The sequence below is a fragment of the Sarcophilus harrisii genome, chromosome 1 (genome assembly GCF_902635505.1).
Source record: "Sarcophilus harrisii chromosome 1, mSarHar1.11, whole genome shotgun sequence".
NCBI classification, from domain to species: domain Eukaryota; kingdom Metazoa; phylum Chordata; class Mammalia; order Dasyuromorphia; family Dasyuridae; genus Sarcophilus; species Sarcophilus harrisii.
Window position 1 is genome coordinate 3,370,056 of NC_045426.1, and position 23,479 is coordinate 3,393,534.

At 58.5% G+C, this 23,479-nt stretch overlaps 1 protein-coding gene across 1 annotated transcript; it reads left to right on the forward strand.

Annotated features, from left to right (window-relative positions):
* Positions 1-4,761: 4,761 nt before the first annotated feature.
* Positions 4,762-23,449, forward strand: VILL (villin like). The gene is given in 21 exon segments (XM_031964461.1): positions 4,762-5,768; positions 5,890-5,964; positions 6,346-6,542; positions 6,722-6,830; positions 7,163-7,273; positions 7,401-7,603; positions 7,919-7,997; positions 8,314-8,412; positions 8,843-8,996; positions 9,090-9,190; positions 13,469-13,606; positions 14,141-14,558; positions 16,840-17,016; positions 17,398-17,474; positions 18,190-18,447; positions 18,692-18,931; positions 20,377-20,406; positions 20,409-20,626; positions 20,774-20,835; positions 20,990-21,294; positions 22,108-23,449. Coding segments are annotated over 21 exon segments (3,288 nt in total). The 5' UTR covers positions 4,762-5,645; the 3' UTR covers positions 22,222-23,449.
* The last annotated feature ends 30 nt before the right edge of the window (positions 23,450-23,479 follow it).

Here is a 23,479-nt window from a genome sequence, read left to right on the forward strand (position 1 = left end):
GTCCGGCCCTTAGCAAGGGGGGGGGGGGGGGTTAGGGCAAAAATGAGCGGCAGCTTCTGCCTGCAAGGCCTCCCCTTTTCCTGGGGGAATAATGTGGGCCTTCAGTGGCCTCTTGGTCCAGCCAAATGGCGAAGGGCTTTGAAGCCAGGCTGAGCAGAGAGCACTGGGGAGCCATGGGACCTTCTTGAGCTTGGGAGTGAACTGGTCAGGTCCCAGCTTTAGGAAAAGCCCTTTGGCAGCCGTTGGAGAGTCGGGGAGATAATTAGGAAAGCATCCCCACAGCAGGGGGAGAGGTGGGCAGGCCGGGAGCGTGGGGAGCGTGGAAGGGAGGGGGAAGGTAAAATTTTTCAGTGATTGGATGGGGAGGGAATTGGGGGGGGGGGGAGAGGTCCCTAAACACCCTAAGCCTCTTCCGTTCCAATCTTGAACTTTTCCTTGTTTCCCCAAGGACAGCCTTTCTGGCCGCTTCTCCCTTGGTTTTTCCAATCTGGCCCGGGGGGAAAATTTTCCCGTGGTGTGTTTTTGGGGCCCTGGGGATGAGGGGGAAGGCCTCCCCCTGGGATCACAGTTTTGGGGAACAAAGGGTGGCCCAACCCGGGGGGCCCTTAAAAGTTTTGGGGGCCGTTTTTGTTCCCGGGGTTCTTTGTGGCCCCTTGTTTCGTTTGGAATTTTTGGGCCAGGGTTTTTGGGCCCCCTTGGGGTTTTGGGGTTTGGGAAGGGTGGTTTTCCAAGGCGTCCTTTGGGGTATGGTTTATTTAAATCCTGGGGGCCAAAGCCCCTGGGGGGGGTTTGGGTGCCCCTTTGAAACCCCGGCTCGGGGGCCTGGGGGGGAGGGGGGAGGGGGGAAGAGGGGGGAACCGTTGACCGGGGTTTTTTTTGCCAAGTTGGGGAGGGAGGAAAGGGGGGGGGGAGGAACCCTTTGGAAGGGAAAAGGGGAAAGGGAAAGGAATAAGGGGGGGGGAAAGGGGGGTGGTTTTTTCCCCTTATGGTCCTTGGTTTTTTTTTCCCTGGTTGCTTTCCCCCTGCTTCCCCTGTGGGTTTGCGCTTGTGGCGAGCCCCCCGTATAGGGTTTTTTGGGGATTTTAAAGGAAATTTCCCCAAGGGAGTTTTTTCCTTTTCCCTTTTTTTTTTTAAATATTTTATTGAAAATCCACAGGGTTTTTCTTTCCCTTCTTTTTGGCTTTCCCCCTTATTTTCCCGTGGCAAGTGTTTTTTTTTGGGTTCCAATTTGGGAACTTTTGGGCGCAACGTTCTCTTGTTTGGGAAGAATTGGTTCGGAAAATAAAGGGGCAAAAGAAAATTTTTTTTGTGTTTTTTTTGGTTGGTTTTGGGGCAATTTATCAATTCGGGGGGTTTTTCTTGCAAAACCTTCCCCGTCATTTGGGTATTTCTGCATATTTTTTGGTTCTTTTATTTGCCAGTGTTTGTTTCCCCAAACCCCTGATTACCTGGGTTTTTTTTGAAAATAATTTCCCCACTTCCCAATTTCCCCAATTTTTGGTTCCTTTTCTTTCTTTTTTCCCAAAATTTTTTCCCTTTTTGTATTTTTGGGGTAAATTCAAAGGGAACCTGGTGGGTACGTTTGTAATTTTGGGTTTTTAATTTTTCTTTAATGGTTGGACTTTTTTCCCAATTTACATGCCCTTTGTTTTTATTAAAATTTCGATTTTTTTTTGGGTTAAGGTGTTTGGGTATTCTAATTTTTTTTTGTTTTTTGCAATAGTATTTCCCTTTTTAAAGGGTTGTTTTTTTTCTTGAAATTTTCTTTCTTTTGAATTTTAATTAAAGCTTGATTTCTTTTTAAAAACCTTTTCCATTTTTTGTTTTTGTTTTTTTTTAAAAATTTTTCCCGTTTTTGGCCTTTTTTTAAAGTTTTGTTTGTCAAAATTTGTTTGTTTCTTTTCTATTTTGGGTCAAAGGGTGTTTAGCTTTTTTGTTTTTTTTTAATTGGGGGAAAACATTTGCTTTCTTTTTTTTTTTTCCTAAGTCCAACCCCTTTTGGGCCTTTCTTATTTGGTGAAGGGGGGCAAGCCTTTCCCTATTTTTTTTCCATTTTTCCCAAATTTTTAAATTGGTTTTTCCCCCAAAAGGGGGGTTTTTTGGGCCCCGGTAAATTAAAGTTTTGGGTTTTGTTTTTTGAAAATTTTTGAAATTAGTTTTTTTCTTAGGGCCCCAATGGTTTTTTTTGGGTTTTATTTTTTTAGTCTGGTTGGTTTTTGTTTTTTTTTTTTTTTTTTTGTTTTGTTTTTGTTTTTTTTTTTTTTTTTTTTTTTTTGGAAAAATTTTTTTGGGGGTTTTGGAAACGCTAAATTGTTTTTGGGTTTTCCTTTATTTTTGCCCCCAACAAGGCTTTTTTTTCCAGTTGGAGTCAGGGGGAAAGGGTTTTGATTTCCCCAGCATTTCCTTGGCAAAATTCCTAAATTTTTTACCCGTGTTCTGTAAATAATGTTCTTTTCTTAAACCTTGCCCCGACCCTTCCCCCAACCGGGTCCTGGGCTTAAACCTCCTCCCCAAACACCCAAACCCTTTAACACCCCCCCACCCCCCCCCCCCTTTTCCCCTTTTTGCTGAGGGTTGGTTTTTAAAGGTGGGGTGCCGGGGTTGTTGGCCTTTTTGGGTTCATTTTTTAAATGGGCCTTGGAATGGGGGGGAAAAGGTTTGCGTTAGTGGGGGCGGTCCCGAAAAGGGGGTTCTGGGTAGGTGTTCTGTAAGTTTTGGGGTTGTGCCCCCCCTTTTTTTCTTTCGGGGTTTTTTCCCTGGTTATGGGGTTTTTTTTTTTTTTCCCCTTTTTTTTTCCCCTTTTTCTTCCCTTTTTTTTTTTTTTTTTTCCCCGGTTTTCTTTTTTCCCGTTTTTTCCTTTTTTTTTTTTTGTTTTTTCTCCCCTTTTTCCCCCCTTTCCTTTTTTTTCTCTTTTTTTCCCCCCCCCTTTTTTTTTTTTTGATTCTGGGTTTGCCCCCGAAATATTTTCCGGTTTTTCCCGTTTTTCCGGGAACCCGGGGGGTTGGTCTGGTTTGTGGTTTGGGTGGCCCCCCGGGGGGGATTGGGATTGATTTTTTCCCCCCTTTGATTGTAATGTTTTTTTCAAAGGTTTTGGCCCCTCAAATTAAATGTAAATCCCTTATCCCCAAATATCGGCCCTTGTTTCGGGGAAACCCGGGGAAGCTGGGTTTTTGGGGTCCCTTTTGTTTTCCCTTTTGTCCCCAGTAGTGTTGTTTTTTCCCCTTCGAGGGGCCCCCAGTTAGGGGTTTTGGGGGGCTTTCCCCCTTCCCGGTTTTTTGTTTTTTTAGGAAGGTGATTGGGAATTTCAAAACTGTGTTTACCCCCCCTGGGGGGGGCCCGGGGGAGGGTCCCGGAGGGGCCCCGGGGGGGTGGGAGGGGGTTGAATTTAAGGTTTTTTTCCCCCCCCTTTCCCCCCCCCTCCTCCTTTTTTTTTTTCCCCCCCGGGGTTTCGGGGGGTTTTTCCTTTAAAGGGCAGAAAATTGGAACCCTCATACTCTGGGGGGTTGGCCTGGGGGAGGGTTTGGCCCCCTTAGGAAGGGGTTTGGGCCGGGATTTTGGGGGGGGCAGAAAGGGGCCCGGAAAGGGGGAAGGGGGGGAAACCTGACTGACTGGGGAACAAAAAGGGCCCTTGGGGTGGGGCCCCCACCCCAAAAACAAAGGGAAGGGCCCGGGGGGGGGAATTTCCCTTAGCTTGGGTCTTTCCTGTTTGCTTTTGCCCCGGAAAAGGGGTTTTCTTGGAAAAACTGGGTTTCCTTCCCTTTGCCATTTTGGAAGAAAAATTCCCGGGAACTAATGGTTTTCTTACAGGGACCCCATGGGGCTTTTGGGGTTTCGTTTCTGGGTTTGGGGCACTTGGGGCCCGGGGAAAATTTTTAAAAATTTCCAATAAGAGGGGGCCCAAAGGGGATTTTGGGGCCCCCAAGGTTAAAACCTTTGGGGGGCCCCCAAGGGAAACCCAGGGAATTCCCGGTTTCCCCCGAGCTGGGGTTTTCAGGCCCAAATGAGGGGAAAAGGAATGGGGGAGTGCCCCTGGACCCCCAGCCGGGAGTTTCAAAAGGCCTTGGGGAGGGAATTTCCCAGCACCTTTTTTTGAGCGCGGCACCCGGAATTGTCCAAGGCCAGTTCCCCCCTTTTCCCTTCCCTTTTCCACTTGGGAAAGCCTTGCCCCCCAAGGCAACTTCTGCTCCTGTTTTCGGGTCCTAATAAAGGACCCCCCTTTGGGGGGGTTTATTTTAAAGTTTTTCTTTTCCTTTTTCTTTTCTTTCTTTCCCTTTTTTTTTTTTTTTTTTTTCCCCCCCCTTCCCTTTTCCTTTTCCTTCCCCTTTTCCCTGTGGGCTCTGACTTTAGTCCAGAGGCAATTAAAGCATGAACCAGGCCTTGGGCAGAAAGAAAAGGGAAGGGGGGGGGATGTCCAGATTAGAAACCCCAGATTTCACAACTGAGGGTGGGGGCGGAGGGTGGGGAGGGGGAGGGAAGCCAAGATTCTCAGCCTTGGTCACTTGAAGGATGGGGGGGTGGTCCCTGACGGAAAGGGTGATGTTCAAAATGGGGAAGAAGAACTTAGTGGGGGGAGAAACGGCTGGTGCAGAATTTGGCAGGTGGAGAAATGGCTGGTGCAGAACTTGTGGGGTAAGCGGCCGGTGCAGAACTTGTGGGGGGGGAGAAGCGGCCGGTGCAGAACTTGGGGGGGGGGAGAAGCGGCCGGTGCAGAACTTGGGGGGGGGAGAAGCGGCCGGTGCAGAACTTGGGGGGGGGGAAGCGGCCGGTGCAGAACTCCGGGAAACATTCGCCAGGAGATGGTAATTGGACCCTTGGGAGCCGAGGCGCTCACCAGGCTAGAGAATAGAGTGGGAAAGGAGAAGGCTCAGGGTGCAGGAGCTTCAGGGCCAGATAGGACTGACACCTGCCAAGTCCTGCTTAGCTTTTCTAGAAAAGGCTCCCCCAGGAGGCAGATCCTTCCCATGACACGCTTCTTCCCTGGTAGTGAGAGTCGGGGCCAGAAGACAACGGCGCGGGTGCCTTAGCTTTCAAGGGGCAAAATGCTCCCGAAGGCGAGTCCCTGCGCTACCCATTGCTCCACTTGATCGCTCCCACATAAGCGCATTGGCAAAGTGCTTAGCCCTGGCAGATGCCTGGTACCCAGAGGTGGCTAATAAACGGTTCCTCCCATCTCTTCCTTCCTTCCTGTGGAGCCGCCGGCCTCCCTCGCCAGCTGAGCCTTCCTGAGTCTCCCCACTCAGTCCATTCATTCCTTCAGTCATTTATTTGTTTGTTTGTTTTTTTCACCAGGGCAACTGGGGTCAAGTGACTTGCCCAGGGTCCCACAGCCAGGAGGTGTTCGGTGTCTGAGGCCCCAGGGCCTCCTGACCTCGGGCTGGGGCTGCGCCCACCGGCCCGAGCCGCCCCGTCCCATTCGCTCGTTCAGTTGTTCCTTGCGCCGTGAGGCCTTCTGGTCCCCAAGGCTGTGCATTCAGAGCCTGGCCCTGGGGTCAGAGTCACCGCCTGGCGCCCCTCGGGCTCCTGAAGGCCCCTCTTGCAGACGAGGGCACCGTGAGGGGCAGGAGGCGGGCGTTGGGAGCCAGCCCCGCCCCCGGAAGGTGGTCTCTGGGACCCGATGTCCCTCCAGCTGCCACCCGGGGCTCCCCATGCTCCGTCCCTCACCAGCCCGCTCCGCTTCTCGTGCTTTAGCCCAAACCGGAAGGATGGACAAGGACAGCGGCCTGCCCTCCATCGACAAGCTGCAGGGCCTGCAGATCTGGGTCATTGAGGTGAGGGGCAGATGGAGGAAAGGCAGGGAGGGGACGGTCCCTGCGGGGCCTGGGAGCCGGGGGTCTGGGAACCAGGAGGGGCCTGGGGCCGTCCCCATGAGTCTCTCGCTCCCTCCTGCAGAAGATGAAGATGGTTCTCGTCCCCCAGAAGGCCTATGGGAGTTTCTTTGAAGGTGACTGCTACATCATCCTGCACGTGAGCAGCCCGGGGCCGGGCCAGGCTGGGGGACCAGGGGCTCCCAGGGTGGCGGCCAAAGGCCAGCCCTGCCCCCACCTTGCTTTTCCTCTGCCTCATGCCCAGGGAAGGAAAGGAAAGGGCCCGGGGGAGGGGGGAGGACGGGCTCCTGGGAGCGCCAGTGGGCAGTGGGCGAGGCTGGCAAAGGACTGGAGCAGGGCCTCTAACCCTGGGCCTCTGCCCCTGATGGGGTTGGGCTTGGTGATCTTGTGGGCACTGCCCATTCTAGATCGGGCCCAGGAGCCGTCCTCCTCCTCCGGAGAACAGGGCAGGGGCGGGGAGGGGGCAAAAGAAAGGCTGTCGGGGAGCCCCGGCCCCAGCGTGCCCCGCTCCCCCTCCCAGAATGAGAAGACGAGCCGGGGCCTGGCCATCGACATCCACTACTGGATCGGCAAGGACTCGGCGGTGGACGAGCAGGGGGCGGCGGCGGCCTTCACGGCCCAGCTGGACGGGCTGCTGGGAGACGTCCCCGTGCAGCACCGCGAGGTCCAGGGCTACGAGTCCGAGGTCTTCAAGAGCTACTTCAAGAAGGGCATCATGTGAGTGGGGCCCGGGCCGGGGGGGCCTCTGCTGGAGCCCCTGCTTCTGGGCGGGCCGGGGGTTTGGGCCGGACTTCCCAGGGCCCCGTGGACAGGAAGCAGGTGGGGCCGCCCCTCCCCCTCCCCACGGCTGCCCCCAAGTGAGGGGCCCCTGGTCACAGCTCTCCCCCCCGCCCCAGTTACAAGAAGGGGGGTCTGACCTCCGGCTTCAAGCACGTGGAGACCAACATGTACAACATCCAGAGGCTCCTCCACATCAAGGGAAAGAAGCCTGTGACGGCCACGGAGGTGAGGAGCCCCAGCGCCCCCGGGCCGGGAAGGGAGGCCATGAGCAGGGCTGAGGGACGGGTCTCAGCTCCAGTGTGGGCATCGGGCAGGGGTCTCTCTCACACACACACACACACACTGACGGACAGTCACGCCGCCAACTACCGGCCAAACACGACCCCCCTTCCCACAGTCAGAGGCCCCGGCATCCCGGCAGACATTGGACACAGGGAGAGCGTCACCCACGGTCACCCAGGGGGAGGGGACAGGCTGGTGGGCTTCCTGGAGGAGGTGGGAGCCGGGCCCGCTGGGACAGACAGGGGCCTGCTTCGTTCTCACCCCCCCCCCCCCAGGTGGACCTGACCTGGGACAGTTTCAACAAGGGAGACGTCTTCCTCCTGGACCTGGGGAAGGTGCTGATCCAGTGGAACGGCCCCGAAGCCAACCTGTCTGAGAAGTCCCGGGTGAGCGCCCCAGGGGGGCCGGCCTGGCCAGTGCCCGGGAGGGCGGGGAGGGGGAGGGCGGCTGGGGGAGGGGCTCGGGGGCTGGCGGCAGTGCCGCCCCACAAGTGGCCCCGTCTGCGGCCGGCAGGGACTGGCCTTGGCCCGGAACATCCGCGACGGCGAGCGGGGCGGCCGGGCCCAGATCGGGGTGGTGGACGAGGAGCAGATGAGCTCGGCGGAGCTGCTGCAGATCATGGAGACGGTGCTGGGGCCGCGGGCGGGCGCGCTGAGGGACGCCGTCAGCGAGGAGAGGGCCGACGAGTTCCAGAAGGCCAACCTCCGGCTGTACCAGTGAGTGGGCGTCCCAGGCCGGTGCTGTCGCTGCCCGGGGCCCCCGATCACGGCTTTGGGGGGGGGAGAGGGGCCCTTGGGAGCCGGGAGGGCCCGAGAGGGCAAGGGCGGAGCTCAGTGACCAGCAGGGTGATGGAGCAGAAGGAAGGATCGAGGCGGGGGGGGGGGGGGGGGGGGGGGGGGGGCACCCCCCCCCGGACGGGACTTGGGGGGGACAGGGACGGGCCCTGGGAGGGATGGGCCAGGCAGAGAAGGGGGAAGAGAAGGCGGGGAGAGGCCGGGACGTGGGCACTCAGCCGGGCCTGCCTCCCCCAGCCTTTATGAAAAGGACGAGGACTTGGTGGTCCAGGAGATCGCCACGCGGCCGCTGACGCAGGACCTCCTACAGCATGAGGTAAGCCTGAACCTGGCTCGTCCTGTAGCCCAGGAATGCGGTCTCCCCCCTGGGGCCCGTCCCTGGCCCACCCCGTAGGCCAGGGGTGGCCTCAGAGCGAGGGCCCCAGCTTCAGGGCCAGTGGGCCCTCCCTGAAGGGGCTCAGCCACAGAGACCCCCCAAGTCAGCCCAGCCCATCGATGGCGCCGTTCTGCCAACTGAGCGGAGGCCCTAGCCGGGGGCTCAGCCCCTCCGGCCCCCTCCACAAACCTGACCGCACCCCCCCCCCACTGTTGGGCCACCTGAAGCGTGCGCCCTCCTGTGTGTTCTCCCCTAGGACTGTCACATCCTGGACCAAGGGGGCTTCAAGATCTACGTGTGGAGGGGCCGCGGCTCCAGCAAGGAGGAGAAGAAGGCAGCCTTCAGCCGGGCAGTGGTGAGGCCCCAGCCGGGCTTTCCCTGGGACTTCCCGGCGGATCTGGGGGCCCCGGCTGCACCTCGGGGAGCCCCGTCCAGTGTGGGAGCCATCTGTCCCCCCAATCTGGGGCCGGGCCGGTCAGATGCAAGGGAGGGCTGCTGGGGCAAACTCTTACAAAACGCAACTGAGTGTTTGGAAGGAGTCGTGGAGGAGCGGACGGATCAACGGGTGGTGGAGGCCGGCTTCCCTGACCCTGCCTGGAGGCTGTGGAGAGCCCAGGGGATGCTCAGGAAGGCGGGATGCTCAGCGAGGCGGGGTGCTCAGGGAGGCAGGATGCTCGGGGAGGCGGGATGCTTGGGGAAGTGGGGTGCTCAGGAAGGGGCCCATCTGAGCCCCCCGGGGGTGAGGAGCAGGGCCCTTCTCTCTCAGCCCCACTCCCCACCCCCAGGGCTTCATCCAGGCCAAGGGCTACCCAGCCACCACCAACGTGGAGGTGGTGAACGACGGCTTCGAGTCCGCCATGTTCAAGCAGCTCTTCCAGCAGTGGACAGAGAAGGACCAGACAGAAGGGCCGGGCCGGGCTTACGGCCTGGGCAAGACCGGTGAGGAGGGGAGCCGGCCGGGGGGGGGGGGCCGGAGCCGGGGCCGGAGAGGCTTCGGGACCAAGAACCGTGCCGCTCTGCCTCCATCCCCAGCCAAAGTGGAGCCCGTGAAGTTCGACGTGACCAACCTGCAGGGGCAGCCCGAGCTGGCTGCAGAGCAGAGGATGGTGGACGATGGTTCAGGGAAGGTGGAGGTGAGAGGGCGGGGGGGGGGCAGGGGGGCCGTCTCCCCCTCCCTGGGGCCCAGGCCCCGCGGTCCCCGGGCTTGGAGGCAGGGACTCCCCATGATTCCCCTCATGTGAGGGGGGGGGCAGCGTAACTCCAGAGCTAGCTTGGCTTTGCTTTGGGGACCAGTTGGTGTTTCCAGAATGGCACCTGCCTGCAGGGGGGAGGGGCTGGGAACCCCTGGCTGTTGGGACACCCACAGATTCAGGAGCAGCTGGGCCACGGGACGTCAGGAGCAGCCGGGGACAGGGGGACGTCAGGGACCCGAGCGGGGGGTTCGGGAGGAGAGCCAGACTCCTGGGCAGGCAGGGAAGGCTTCTTGGGGGAGGCAGGTGCCCACAGCCTTGGTTCTGAGGCATTTGCGGGGCAAAGAGCTCTCGCTTCTCTCAGGATGTGTGTGTGGGGGGGGGCAGAGACAGAACAGGAGGGGGGGGGAGGGACCAGTCCAGGGTCACACATCTGACGCTTTCTCTGCCTTAGCCTTCCTGTCTCCGAGTGCAGCTGCCTGGCTGCCAGGTTGTATTTTGTGGGTTCCCCTTAACCGCATGTTGTCTCGTTCATTAAAACATGGGCTCCCTGAGGGGAGGAACATGTTTGGCTTTTTGTATCCCTTTGCATGATGCCAGGCATACAGTAAGCGCTTAATAAGCGCTTCTTGGTCATCTGAGGTCTTGCATCCAGAAGCTGCCATTTGGTGGCATTTTGTGGCTGGAGAGCTGGGCCCGATCGGGCAGACAGATTCAGGGACCGCCCTCACTGCAGAGGGCGGGGGGCCCGCGGGCCGTGGGGGAGGGCGTCTCCCCACGAGGGGACTTCACGTGCGGGGAAATCGCTCGCCCAGGGTCACACAGCCAGGTCCGGGTCTGGGTCCAGATGGAACTCAGGTCCTCCTGACTTCTGGGCTGGTGCTCTGACCACTGCGCCCCCTGGCTGCCCCTTCGTAAAGTTTTTAAAGTGAGGCCTGATGCCTTCCCTTTCTGCTCGGCAGAGATTGCCCCAAGCCCCGTTTTGGCCGCAGGCCAGAGATTCTGATAAAGAGGATTCTATGACCCTTATCTCTTACTTTAATCTGCCGGGAGCTTTTAAAAGAATAATGGCCTCTTTACCCCAGGGACTGAACCGCTACCGGCTGCTCCCTTTCTCCCGTTATCCCGGCTAATTTGTGACCCAACGGATAATCCCTCCTTTTTCTTAGGGAGCTTCGCTGTGTGCCGGAGGGGGAAGGGGCTAGCCTTTTCCCTTTAAGTTCTCTCGATGGGACCATTAATGACTGAATGAAAAAAGCGCTTACTAAGTGCTTTCATGTGCCTAGCCTGGGGGGAGGGGAGACCCCAAAAAGAAAGCCAAGAGAATCTCTTGCCCTCGAGCAGTTTATTTGTAATTAAGGGAAAGCACTTACAGGAGGAGGTGGGTTTGGAAATTTATAGGGATGAGAGCTTGGGAGAAGTCCCAGCCGCCAGCCGGCCTTAGGTCTCCCTAGATCGTGGCCACGCTTCCTGGAAGGTCCCTTCCTCCCCTCTCCCTTCTTTCCTTTGTCCCCGGTGATGGGCGTGGAGTAAGTGCTCAAGGAACCTTGATTGGCTTAACTCTTCAAAGGCACTGACAGAGTTGATCCTCTATGGGAAGTGAGGGAGGGAGTAGACTTGTGGAGAAGAAAGTGGGAGAGAAAGTGAATAGAAACAGGCAAAAAAAAAAAAAAAAAAAAAATAGTCTGGATATGGCATCTAGGCGGGGTAATCACCAGTCAGAAGGGGAGGGGGTCAAACTGGGAGTTCTGGAAATAAAAAGGCCTAGAACTGGCCAAACCTAGTTGTACCCAGCTGGTCTCTAATGGATGTCGGAGTGAAATGAATTGAATTCAATTCTATCTCTTTCCTTCTTTCAATGTCTCTATGTTTATGTCTTTGCCATATATAGTCGACATAGTCTAGTAGGAGAGAGTTCTAGATGTCCACTGAGGAGAGACTTGGGTCTTTGCTGTGATTCTCAGCTGTTCAAGAACCAGGAATGAGTCACTCGTACTACATTTGTAAAACGTGGACAATGGTGTTTGTGCACGAAACATAAAAGAGCAACTGAGATAATGACTCACAGAACCTCACAGCCTTATCTGCCGGTTGGATTTATCACAGTCCGATAGGGAGGGGTTCACATCTCCTACTCCCATTCTTCTCCCTTGTTTCCTTCGCTCTGCTGAGCCTAGAAGTTGTCTGTTCTGTGCAAACCTCCTAAGTGCTCATGGATTTTAAGTGGATAGACTCGTTTTTGAATTCCATAGAAAAATCTCTGTCTCTCTCATTGCTTTCTGATTTAAATTAGACTGTCCAATGGCAGCACATTTTAGCTTTCTGCGGTTGGTGGCAAGATCAAAACATTTAACCAGACTTTTCAAATGGAGGCTGGCACTCTTTCTAGATGGAATATGGTTCCTGTATACAATATATTACAGGGTTGGGCTTTTTTTTTTATTCACTCTTCATCTCGTTTTCTTTTTTATCAAAGAGTTCATTTCATTAATATGCTCCATCACAACAGCTTGATTGTTCTTTTTCCCATGATGCTTTCTCATACCATTGTTTAATTAACCCCATGGAATACCCCCCTCTGTCACGTGAGAATCAGAAAGTGGCCTATGTGAAGGGCTGTAGAAGGGCGAGTTGTGTTGCTGGTTATCGTCACTATTGTGCAAGAAAACCTCACCAAACTACCCGCACGTGGTCCTTGGGAAGGAAGCGTGGCCAAGTCTCTATTCCCGGATAGCAAAGCTGAGGGCTTTGGGATCGTTCTTTTCCACCTTTTCCTTCTCTTTATACTCCGAGACATTAAGTGAATCAGTCAGTCGTGTGCTGGGAAGAGACTTGACTGCTTTTGGCTGGTTTTTCATCTGAGGGAAAAGTGTGAATTGTTTCAAGTCCTTCTCATTGGGGCTGCTTTTCAGAAGCCCTTTGGAAACGCACACGACTCTCTGGGAAGTTTTCCCCTAGTTCTTCCTAATAATTCTGCATTTGAGGCTCTTGCTTCCTAATTTTGAGCAATAGATTCTAATTAGTCCAAACTCTATTCTTGAATTGGTCATTGAACATTCCCCAGTTTGATTGTAAGCTTCTTGAGGGGAGGGAGGCTTTGTGTGTGTGTGTGTGTGTGTGTGTGTGTGTGTGTGAGAGAGAGAGAGAGAGAGAGAGAGAGAGAGAGAGAGAGAGAGAGCACACACAGTGCTTAGCACACAGTAAGCGCTTAATAATTGTGTATTAGCTAGCTAACTCACAGCAACTGGTGTCCCTTGGGATGGTGAGTTTCTCTCCTCGTTCCTTCAGTGTTCCGGTGTCACTCCTGTGTCTGGGAGTGTCGGGGACGGCTTTCATGGGTTCTCCCTGTTCCTGTTGCCCCTTGTTCTCAATTACTCTCCATTTTCTTGGCCTTTTCTTTCCAGCTTTTCCAGGATCTTGAGGCGGCCATATCTTCCCCCCCCCCCCCAGCTCCACCCCTTGGGCTCAGCCCCCTTTCCGATTTCCCTGTGCTGGGATCCCCCTTTTCCTTCCAGTGCTTTCGCCCTCCCCAGTCTGTTGTGCTTTGCTTCAGTTGAGCCCTTCAAAGTTTCTATTAGACTCTTTAGCCTCCATCCCATGGAGACCCCTCATTGCTGCCCTTTGAACTCCTGGCCCATCCTTCACGCTCCGATAGCAGTTCTTTAACCTGAGACAGTCAGACCCCCCCCCCCAGCTTGCCCTATTCCGGAGACCAGGCTTTGCCCCTGACCAAATGCTGGTCCCCTGGGGAAGGGGGAGCCCCGCGGCCTTTGTTAGCCAGAATGCCTGAATGAGGGTTAGCCGCTCTCCCCCAGCAGTCATTTGACTCAAAAGATGGACCCCAGGAGCCTTTTTGGAAAGGGGGTGGGGGGAGCTCCCGGTGCCCCGAGTCAGCCAATGTGGCCAAGAAAGCCTCCGGCTCCCCTGGTCCTGTGTCAGAACTGGGGGGAACGTGTCGGGAAGCTCAGCCTCAGAGCGGAGGAAAGGAGCTGAAGCCGGGAGAGAGCAGCGGGGAAGCAGCCCCTGGCTGGAGTTGGACACAGGCCCCGACTTCCCCCGAGGGAAGGGAGAGCGCGGGCAGCCTGGGAGGCTCCTTTCCCGGGAGGATGGAGGATCGGAGGGAGGCCTCCCCCTGGAGAGGAGCCCAGGGGCTCTGGCCTCCGGAGGCCGGTGGGGGGGCCCGAGGGCTCCCCCTCTCAGCGCCATCTCCGGGGTCCCCAGGTGTGGCGGATCGAGGACTTACACAAGAAGCCCGTGGACCCCAAGAAGTACGGCCAGTTCTATGGGGGTGACTGCTACCTGGTCCTCTACACCTACCAGAAGTCAGGGCGGGCCCAGTACATCATCTACATCTGGCAGGTGAGGTTCGGGGCAGCCCTGCCCCTCCCCGCTATGGAGAGCCCTGCCAGGTCAGGGGGAGGGGCCGGAGGGCTGCCGTGGATATTTGTGACTGGGTATGGAAATACATCACGGTATTAGCCAGGTGTTCATGCATAATTCTCTGTATTAGCCACATAGCCAGACATGATCCGCCTCTATGTATACATGTGTGCATCTATTGTGCTTCTGCATATATTATTTATGTTGGAAGAGCCACAAGAATCGGACTGGGAGGGCCTGAATGTTTAGGAATGAGCAAACAAAAAAGGTGCAAAAAAAAAGAGTGAAAAGGGAGTTTTGATCAGGAAAAGGGGGGAAGGAGAGAGCTGGAGGGGGGCCTAGGGCTCCCATGTCTGGGGATGGGATGGGGCGGCTGGTTCCAAAGTCTCCCAGCCCTAGGCCATGGGGTGGGCATCCCGAGCCTCCCCAGGCCTGAGTGCCAGCTTCCTGATTCCTCCCTTCCGGCCCCGCCTCGTGCTCCTGGGCCGGGCACTCAGTCTTCCCTCTCTGTAGGGACGATATGCATCGGTAGACGAGGTCACCGCTTCGGCTCTCAACGCCCTTGAGCTGGACCACATGTACCAGGAGGAAGCCGTGCAGGTGCGGGTGACCATGGGCAAGGAGCCCCGGCACTTCCTGGCCATTTTCCGAGGGCGGCTCGTCGTGTTCCAGGTAAGAGAAGAGTGGCCTTTGGGAGCCCCCTCCGCCTTGTCATCTGTCAGGACAGGGGTCTTTTGGGAAGACCATGGAGAAGTGGAGAGTGGCCAGAAGTGGGCAGCGAAGGACCCTGAGGTCGCGGCATCTGAGAACCGATTGGAAGAACTGGGAATATTGGGTTGGAAGAGAGAATTGCTAGAACCAGAGCTATTTTCCTTCCCAGGGAGTTCCCAAGATGAGGAGGGGGAGGAAAGTCCCTTAGCAGGAGGTCACTAGAATGTCAAATCCCAACATCGTAGACCCTGGCAGGACCCCAGGGGCCAGCTAGGGACAGTCGCCCCCAAAAGAATCCCAACAAATGGCCATTGGTCATGGCCTCTGCTTGAGGGACCCCAAGATGGGCTGTTCTCCTGATTCTGGGAGACTTTTCATAGTTAGGAAGCTTTTCCCACCTTCTAGCCCAAGTTGGCCCTTTGAACCCTCCTCCTTGATGTTCCTGGGCCTCCCCTCTGGGCCCCAGCAGAACTCAGCGAATCTCCTTCTCCCAGACTGTCCTTAAAGCCTGGAGCTGTGGCTCATGGCCATCCTCCCCGCCATCCTCCCCACCTCTAGTCTTCTCTTCCCAAGCTGAACCTTCCCAATTCCTTCGGCCGGCCGTGGGCTGGCATGAACTTCAGGCCCTTCCCGATCAGGGTCGCTTTCCCTGGACGTCCTGCGGCTTCTCGCTGCTCCTTCCAAAGGTCACCTGGCCCTGCCTGTCCCTCGGGAAGCCCAGCGGCCTTCCCAGGGGACAAGTGGCTCTGAGGAATGACCAGAGGTTGCTGGTCGGGATTTTCGCCAGGCATGTGACCCGTTCTCCCGGGCCGTTCCTGTGGAGCCAGTGGGGCCCGGAGCCTTTGTGATGGTTCCGTTCAGTGACTTCAGACTTTCTTAAAGAACCAGGCCCAAAGAGCAGCGCAGTAAGACTGGGGTCCATTTGGAGTGAAGTGCCCGGGGATCTGTGCCCACTTCTATGCTGGCTCCCATTTTTATCGAGGACTTGGGGGAAGGCAGATGACAGAGCTGGAGAAATCACCAAACGTCAGGTGTCAGAGCTGGGCTCCACCTCAGCCATCTTGACAAGCTAAGATAGTGGCTCAAATCTAATCGCTCACAATTCTACATTTGGATTAAAACACACACACACAACACGCAACTTCATAATACAAGACAGAAGGGAATTTCAGTTCAAGGGAAAAGATCTTAGGTTCTTAGGGGGGCCACAAGCTCAATATGGATGAAGGATGTGAAGAGGTGACAGTCCACCTTGGCTTGGTCCAGCCCCCATCTCAAGTCTTGTGTTCAGTTCTGGGCACTCTAGGTTTTTTTTGTAGTAAATTTATTTATTTCTAATACAAATCACAAATCATGTTGGGAGAGAAAAACCAGAGCAAAAGGGAAAAATCATGGAAGAGATTAAAAAACAGAACAAAAGAAGTGCACAGAGGAGGTGTTGATTTACATCCAGCTCCCTCAGTCCTTTTTCTGGATTTAATCCAGCTCCCTCAGTCCTTTTTCTGCATTTACATTCAGCTCCCTCAGTCCTTTTCCTGATTTACATCTAGCTCTCTCAGTACTTTTTCTGGATTTACAGCCAGCTCCCTCAGTCCTTTTCCTGATTTAGATCCAGCTTCCTCGGTCCTTTTCCTGATTTACATCCAGTTCCCTCAGTCCTTTTTCTGGATGCAGACGACATTTTCTGTCCCAAGTCTGTCGGGGTTGCTTTGGAAAAACAGAGAAGAACCAAGTCTTTCAGTCGATCACCTTTCCTGCCGTGATTGTGTTCCACGTATTCCTGGTTCTGCTTTTTTCGCTCCGGATCAGTTCATGTAAATTTTCCCAGGCCTTTCCAAACTCAGCTTGTTCATCATTTTCTATAAAATAATATTCCATGACCTTCATATACAACTTGTTCCGCCATCCCCCGCTGATGGGCATCCACGCACTTTCTTATTCTTTGGGCACCTAGAACAGATGACTGACAGGCAGACAGGCCTCAGATTAATTTGTTTATAACTTGCCGTGTGCCAGGCCCTGCTGGGCACTGAGGATCCAAAAACAAGCAAAAAGAAGGTCGTTCCTGACCTCAGAGGGCTTACATTCTGATGAGGGAAGACAAGATGTAAAAGGAGCTGAAAGGGGGAGGAGGGGGAAGGGGAAGGGTCCCCCAGGACCCAGAGGGAGTCCAAAAGTGGGGAACAGGGTGGGGAGGGCAGAACTGGCTGGGGAACCCGCCCAAGTGGAATTCTGGGGGAAAAAGGGGCAGAAGATCCAGCCTGCAGAGGCAGCATGGGGGCTGCTGCTGGCCGATTAACGGGAGAAACCGGGGTGGAGAAGGCGTGGGGGCTGGGACTGGAGGGGCCTTTGGGACACCCCCCCTGACACCGGGGCCGAGCGAGGTGCAGCCTCAGCTAATAAGCCCTTCCTCATGGGGGGGCCCCTGAAGAAAACTGGCTTCACTGGGGTCTCTGGAGACTTCGGGGGCCCGGGCTGATGGGGCGCCCCACTTCTTTCAGGGGCCCGGCCGGCGCGGGACCCGGCCGACATCGGTTGTTCCGGTGAGGGCCGGACGGACAACACCAAGCCACCGGGTGCCCGCCGGCCCCCCCTCAAGGACATCTTCCTGCTCGCCCCGGAATCTCTTGTGGGGTGGGTGGCCTGGCACCCTGGGGGCGAGGGGCCGCCCTCAGCTGGTGAATGCCCGCCGGGCACCTTCCCTGCGGGGCTGTCCGGGCCCAACCCATCCCACCCCGGAGGGCAAGCCCGCGGACGCCGTGCTCACTCCCTCCCCTCTCCTCCTTGATGACACCCGGGGATTGCCCAATGGCATCTGTCTCCAACTGCTCTTGGGGGTCCTTTTGTGCCCCCTGTACAGGAATGGCCTTCCCTCCCCTTCTTTTCCCTCTCCTCTCCCCTCTCTCCTCGCCTTCCTTCTCCTCTCCCCTCTCTTCCCTATTCCCCTCGCCTTCTTTTCCCCTTCCTCTCTCCTTTCTCCCCCTCCCCTCCTACCCCCCCCCCCCCCCGCCTGCACATCTGCCAGGGATGCTCTGCTGCATTCTCTTGTTGAGCTCCAGCTGTGGGCCTAGGGGCTGAGCGGGCGGTGAAGGGGAGGGTGGGGGAGAGCCGCCCTCTGCCTTCTGGGCACTGGTGGGTGAGGCTGCCAGGCCCAGCGCCCCTTCTTGGTTCCCGCAGGGCTGCAGTGGAGATGAGAGGGAGATGGCCCGAATGGTGGCACCCCTTGGAAGGACAAACGCAGGTGGAGGGTCAGGGGCCCCCCTGGGGAGGTTCAAAGCCCCCTTCCACGATAAAGGGTGAGGGCCTGGGGAGGGCCAGGCCCAGAACTCCAGGGTCAGGACAGCAAACTCCTTGGGAGAAAGCTGCCCCGAGGGCTTTCCTCTCCATTTCCTGGTGTGATTGAGACCTCTCTTGGGAGGTGACAAAGTCAGTGGTATTAGACCCATGTTACAGATGAGGAAACTGAGGCAGAAAAGTTCAGGGCTTTCTGGGGAGCTCAGCCATGGAGCCCAGCTCTGGGGATCTCCGGGGCTGGGCCTCTGGACGGGACCTGGAACAGCCAGTGTCCAGGGCTCCAGGCAACCTCAGCTCCCCCGGCCCTCCGAGGAGGGGCAGGGAGGAAGAGGAAGGGGCCCTGGGGCCCCGAGCCAGCCCCTCGGGCCTTCATTCGACTCTTCAGGCTGAATTCATGCAGTCCTTAGATCTTTTCTGTGTGTTCCCAAGCAAATGCAGGTGAGACAGGGAGGGACCAGCTTCCTCTCCAGGGAGCCCCCGGCCTCCTTCTCAGGGAGCCCCTGGCTCCCTCCTCAGGGAGCCCCCAGCCCCCCTCATTAAGCCCTGGCCTCCCCCAGGAGCCCCACCTCCCAGGGGGGCCCCAGCCCCTCCCAGGGGTTCCAGCCCTTCTTCAGGAGTTCAGCCTGGTGCAGGCCACTTGTCTGCTGGGTGGAGGCTGGGGCTGGGTGGGCACCCAAGACTCCTTCCTTGGGTTCTGGGATGTGATGGAGCGGGCAGAGAAGGGAGGGCCAAGGGGAGCCAGCGGCCTGGCCAGTGGGCCAAAGGGAAGGAGCCATTCCTTCCGGCTGAAAGAAGCGGGATGGCTCCGGTCCCAGGTCAGTCTCTGGTCCTGAGGGGGGAAGCTCACCCAGCAGGCTCCTGGCCCCTTTCAGTGGGAGCCAGTGGGAAAAATGGGGCTTCCCTGAGTGCAAACAGCTGCATAGGCTCCCAGCTCTGCCACATCTGCTGGGGGTGAGGGGAAGGCCCAGGGGAGGCCTCAAGGCGAGCCCCGTTCCCGGGGGCCTGGGGGAGCAGCTTTGGCAAAGAGGGTCCGGTGGGGAATCAGCAGAATGAGTGAAGGACGGGGAAGGGCGGGTGCCAAGAAGCAGAGCCATGGGGGGCGGGGGAGCCATCTTCCTGCTCTCCCTGCTGAGAGCTGACCCTCATGCTCCCAGGCCCCAGGAGAGGACCTCCTCCTACCAGCCCCGCCTGTTTGAATGCTCCAATCAGACGGGCCGATTCATCATGACAGAGATCATGTTCTTCAGCCAGGACGACCTGGATGAGGATGACATCATGCTCCTGGACACCTGGGAAGAGGTAAAACCTCAGAAGACCCTCCCCTCCCTCCTCTTCTCCCTCCTCTCTTCTGTCCCTTTCCTTTCTTCCCCTCCCCCCTTCCCCCCCCCTTCCCTCTTCTTTGATTTCCTTCCTTCTCTCCCCCCCCCTTCCATTCTCTTTCCCTTCCTTCCTTCCTTCCTTCCTTCCTTCCTTCCTTCCTTCCTTCCTTCCTTCCTTCCTTCCTTCCTTCCTTCCTTCCTTCCTCCTTTCCCTCCTTCCTTCCTTCCTCCCTTTCCTTCCTTCTCCCTCCCTTTCTTTTCCCCTCCTTCCTTCCTTCCTTCCTTCCTTCCTTCCTTCCTTCCTCCCCCTCCCTCCTTCCTTTTCCCCTCCCTCCTCCTCCCTTTCTTCCTTCTCCCCCTCCTTTCTTCCTTCCTCCTTCCTTCCTTCCTTCCTTCCTTCCTTCCTTCCTTTCCCCCCTCCCCCCCTCCCTCCCTTTTCTTTTCCTTCCTTCCTTTTCTCCTTTTCCTCCTTCCTTCCCTTCCCCCCCTTTCCCCCCTCCTTCCTTCCCCTTTCCTTCCCTCCCTCTTTTTTCCTCCTCCCGTTCCTCCTTTCTCGGCCGCCCTAAAACGGTCTGGGATGTGTGGACTGGGTCAAGGGGACAGAAGCTGGGGGTGCCCCCTGAGGCAGGGTGGGGTCCTGGAAAGAGCCCTGCCTGGCCCTGGGCTCACCCCCGTCGGTGGGAAGGGCGCCCAGATGGGAAGCTCTGGAACGAGCCTGTATGGCGCCCCCCCCCCCATCGGAATGATATTTTTGGAAGGTGGAAGCAAAGGCAGCTGGAGGGGGGGGGGTGTAAATGGCTGAGACTGTGTGAGAAGTGTCGGAAGCATTGGAAGTCCAGTGAATGTGGAGCATTTACTTAGTGCCTGCTGTATACTAAGCCGGTGCCTGACTCTGAGGACACAAAAGCCGGGGCTCTCAGGGAGCTGCCGCGCTCCAGGGGCACCTGGGGGTTCACTGGTGAGGAAGGCCTCGGGCTGTAAGGGGGCACAGGGCGGGCAGCGGGCTCTCCGTCCTCCCGGCCACAATGAGCGTGGCTTTGAGCCTTGTTCTAAGGGCAGGGGATGGACGGGAGCGCAGGAAAGGGCCCTGGGGGCGGGCAGTCTGGCCAGGGCCGAAGGAGCCCCAGCTGCTTCCCGGCTTTCGGGAAAGCGGCCACTGGCCTGGGCCCGGGCGGCTCCCCGGTTTGGGGAAAAGGGAAGCCGCCCAGGGCCACTGGCCGGGGCTCGGGCCCCGGGGGGACCCCTCCCTGCCGGGACCAGTACCGAGAGGGCCGCTAGGGGCGACCCCGACTCCAGCCCAAGCTCGGCCTCCGGCTGCATGGAAATGGGGGGGTGGGTCCAGCCCCTCCCTGCTGGTAGAGCCCAGGAGCTGCCCCCCAGCGGCAGGGGAGGCTCCGGGCAGCAGCGGGGGCTTTTCCCCGGCAGGTTTTCCTGTGGATTGGGAAGACTCTGGCCCCTACGAGAAGAAGGAGGCCGTGGCCGTGGCCCGGGAGTACCTCAAGAGCCACCCGGCGGGCAGGGACCCCGCGACCCCCGTCATTGTGGTCAAGCAGGGCCACGAGCCCCTCACCTTCACCGGCTGGTTCAATGCTTGGGACCCCTACAAGTGGAACGTGAGCCCCGGGCTGCCCCTCCCCATCTCTGCCCCCACTTCTGCCCCAGCCCCTCCCCATTTGCCCCAGCCCCTCCCCATTTCCATTGCAGCCCCTTCCCCCATTTCTGCCCCAGCCCCTCCCCATTTGTTTCAGCCCCCTCCCCATTTCTGTCTCGGCCTCCCCACCCATCCCAGCCCCCTTCCCGGGCCCACCCCCCCCCCCCTCAGGGGGCCCAGATCCCCGAGGGCTGAAGAGCAGCCCTGGGCGATCCCGCCACCCGAGATGACGGGTAGTGGTGCCCTGTGGGCCCGGGGCCCAGCCCAAACTTGGTGGGGTTCCGGGCCCGGCCAATCGGACAAGTCCCTCCGGGGAAACCGAGGCAGGGGGGGGAGGCGGGGGGTCCCCCACCCCGCGATGGCTCAGGCCCCCTCTCCCGGCCGCAGGAACTCGGCAACATCAACCTGCTGCAGTGGCTGTCGGAGGAGCGGCCCGGCCCGGGACCCGCCGCCCCCTGGGGGCCCCGCCCGGCCCCCCGCCCGGCAGCGAGCCCGGCTCCAGCTCCAGCAGCCCCAGCAGCAGCTACTACAGCGGCAACAGCAACTGCAACAGCAGCGACGCGCCCCCGGCGCCCAGCTGCCCCGCCCCCGCCGCCGCCCCCGGCCCCCCCAGCGCCCCCATCCCCCGCGAGCAGCTGATCAACAAGGCTGTGGAGGATCTGCCCGAGGGCGTGGACCCGTCCAGGAAAGAGGTGAGGGAGGGAGGGGGGGCCGGGGGAGGGGGCGCTCAGGAGTGGGGGAGGGGGCCGGGAAGGGGGCGGCTCAGGGGGTCTAGGAGAGTGGCCAGCACGGGGAGCACTCCTGCTCTCATGTTGCCCCCTGCCCTTGCACTCAGAACACTGCTAGAGCCCCGACTGCGCTGCCCCGGCTGGGTGGCTTTGGGCAAGGCCCCCTCTGAGTCTCGGTTTCCCCAATTATAACATCTATGCAGAGCCTCCCTCCCAGTGTCATCCTGGGGAGCGGGAGTAGGGGGTGTGGGGGGTGCCGAGGGGGGGGCCTAAAGCAGCCTCTAGGGCAGGGCCCTGACCTGTCCCCCCTGACCTCCTGGCCCGGCCCTCTGGGGGCCGTTATCGGAGCTGAGGCCTCATGGGCCTGGGCTGGGGCCTTTTCGCTCGCTCTCTCACCCAGGGAGCTTCCGTAGTGGAATCAGGTTGGGCAGGTGCGGAGCCTCTATTAAGCACCTGCTGTGTGCTCTGAGGTTACAAAGGCAAGGCGCCTTCCTTCGGAGAACTGACACCAGACTCTGAGCTTGAGGGGAGGAGAGGGTGCTCTCGGGGTGGGGAACAGCCTGGGCAAAGACAAGGAGGTGGGAGATGCCACTGGGAGGAGCTGAGACACACCCAAGGGGGCGGAGAGATCAGTGGACCCCGAGCACCTGCTGAGTACCTGGAGGAGGGGGCCCGGCGCTGGGGGAGGGGGCAGGTCTGTGCCCTGGGCAGACCCTCCCGAGCCCCCCAGGGATGGCCCAGCCCAGCCTGAGCCCCTGCCCCTTCTCCCTCCCCCAGTTCTACCTCTCAGACTCTGACTTCCAAGACCTCTTTGGCAAATCCAAGGACGAGTTCTACCGGATGGCCAAATGGAAGCAGCAGAGTGAGAAGAAGCAGCACGGCCTGTTTTGAGGCGCCACCTGCCAGTGCTCCCCAGCGCGCTCAGGCTCCCCAGTTCCGTTCCTGTCCTCCAGGAGGCATCCCCGAATCTGCTGGCCTAGCCCCTCCCCAGCTCCCTAAACTGGTCTAGCCCCTCCCCCAGCTCCCTAAACTGGCCTAGCCCCTCCCCCAGCTCCCTAAACTGGCCTAGCCCCTCCCCCAGCTAGCTGGGCTGATTTAGCCCCTCCCCCAGCTCCCTGGGCTGACAGCCCCCACCCCCACCCCCAGCTTCCTGGGCTGTCCCATCCTACCACTGAGCTCCAATTCCAGTCCTTTGAGGCCCACAGGGACACGGCCCCTCCCTGGAGTTCTGAGTAGGGGGGGGCATTAGCTGGACCCTTGGGCGCCCCCCACAGAGCCAAAGCCCGTAGTCTGGGCCGTTCCCCCCCCCCCGTGCCCCCCGTTCTGACAATAAAGGCTTCCTGACTTCCTGACCGCATGCCCCCTCCCTCGGCCTGAAGGGCAGCCTGGGCAGGGCCCGGGAGCCACAGACAGAGCTCATCTTCCCGGGCAGTGGAGCCAGTCTCACCCAGCGCCACCGTGAGGGTGGGTGGGGGTGCAGGAGAGGGAGCGCCCCCAGCTACGTACACAGGACCCCCCGCAGGGCTCTGGACGGGCAGCGGCGGGGCAGCTGGCGGGCAGAGGGTGGGGAATCAGGCACAGCTGGCTCTGAACTTCACCCCAGACACTGGCTAGCCGGCCACCTCTCTGGGACTCAGTTTGTTCAGCTGTGAAACGGACACAACGGCCCATCTCCTGGTCTGGAGGACCCCGTGGGCACAGAGTGTGCTGCCATCCCCTGATGTGAGCCTCTGCTCTGTCCGGCGGCCTCAGCTACGGCACTGCCCCAGCCTCGGGCACAGAAACAGAGCAGGACTCCCTCCCACGGAGGCCGGGGCCGCACCTCCCTGCCAAGTCTGATGGCCGTCTGGCTCCTGAGAGGCCTGGAGCGCAGCTGGGGGAGGGTCCCCGCGGAGGGTCATCCCTTCTGGGTTTTGCGGGGCCCAAGCTCCCTTTCCCGACTTTCCCCGGGCTCTGCTAGCAGAGGTGGCGCCTCCAGGCTGAGCTGGCATTTGGGGGGTGGGGAAAGACAGCAAGCATCCCCTCCCTCCGCCCATGGAGTCAATGGCAGCGACCGGATCTCCCATCCCACAGATTTCCAGGCCCGGCTCCCAAACAGGAGGGCCTCGAAGGGAGGCCGGAGCCTTCTGGAGGCTGGGGCCCCAGGGAA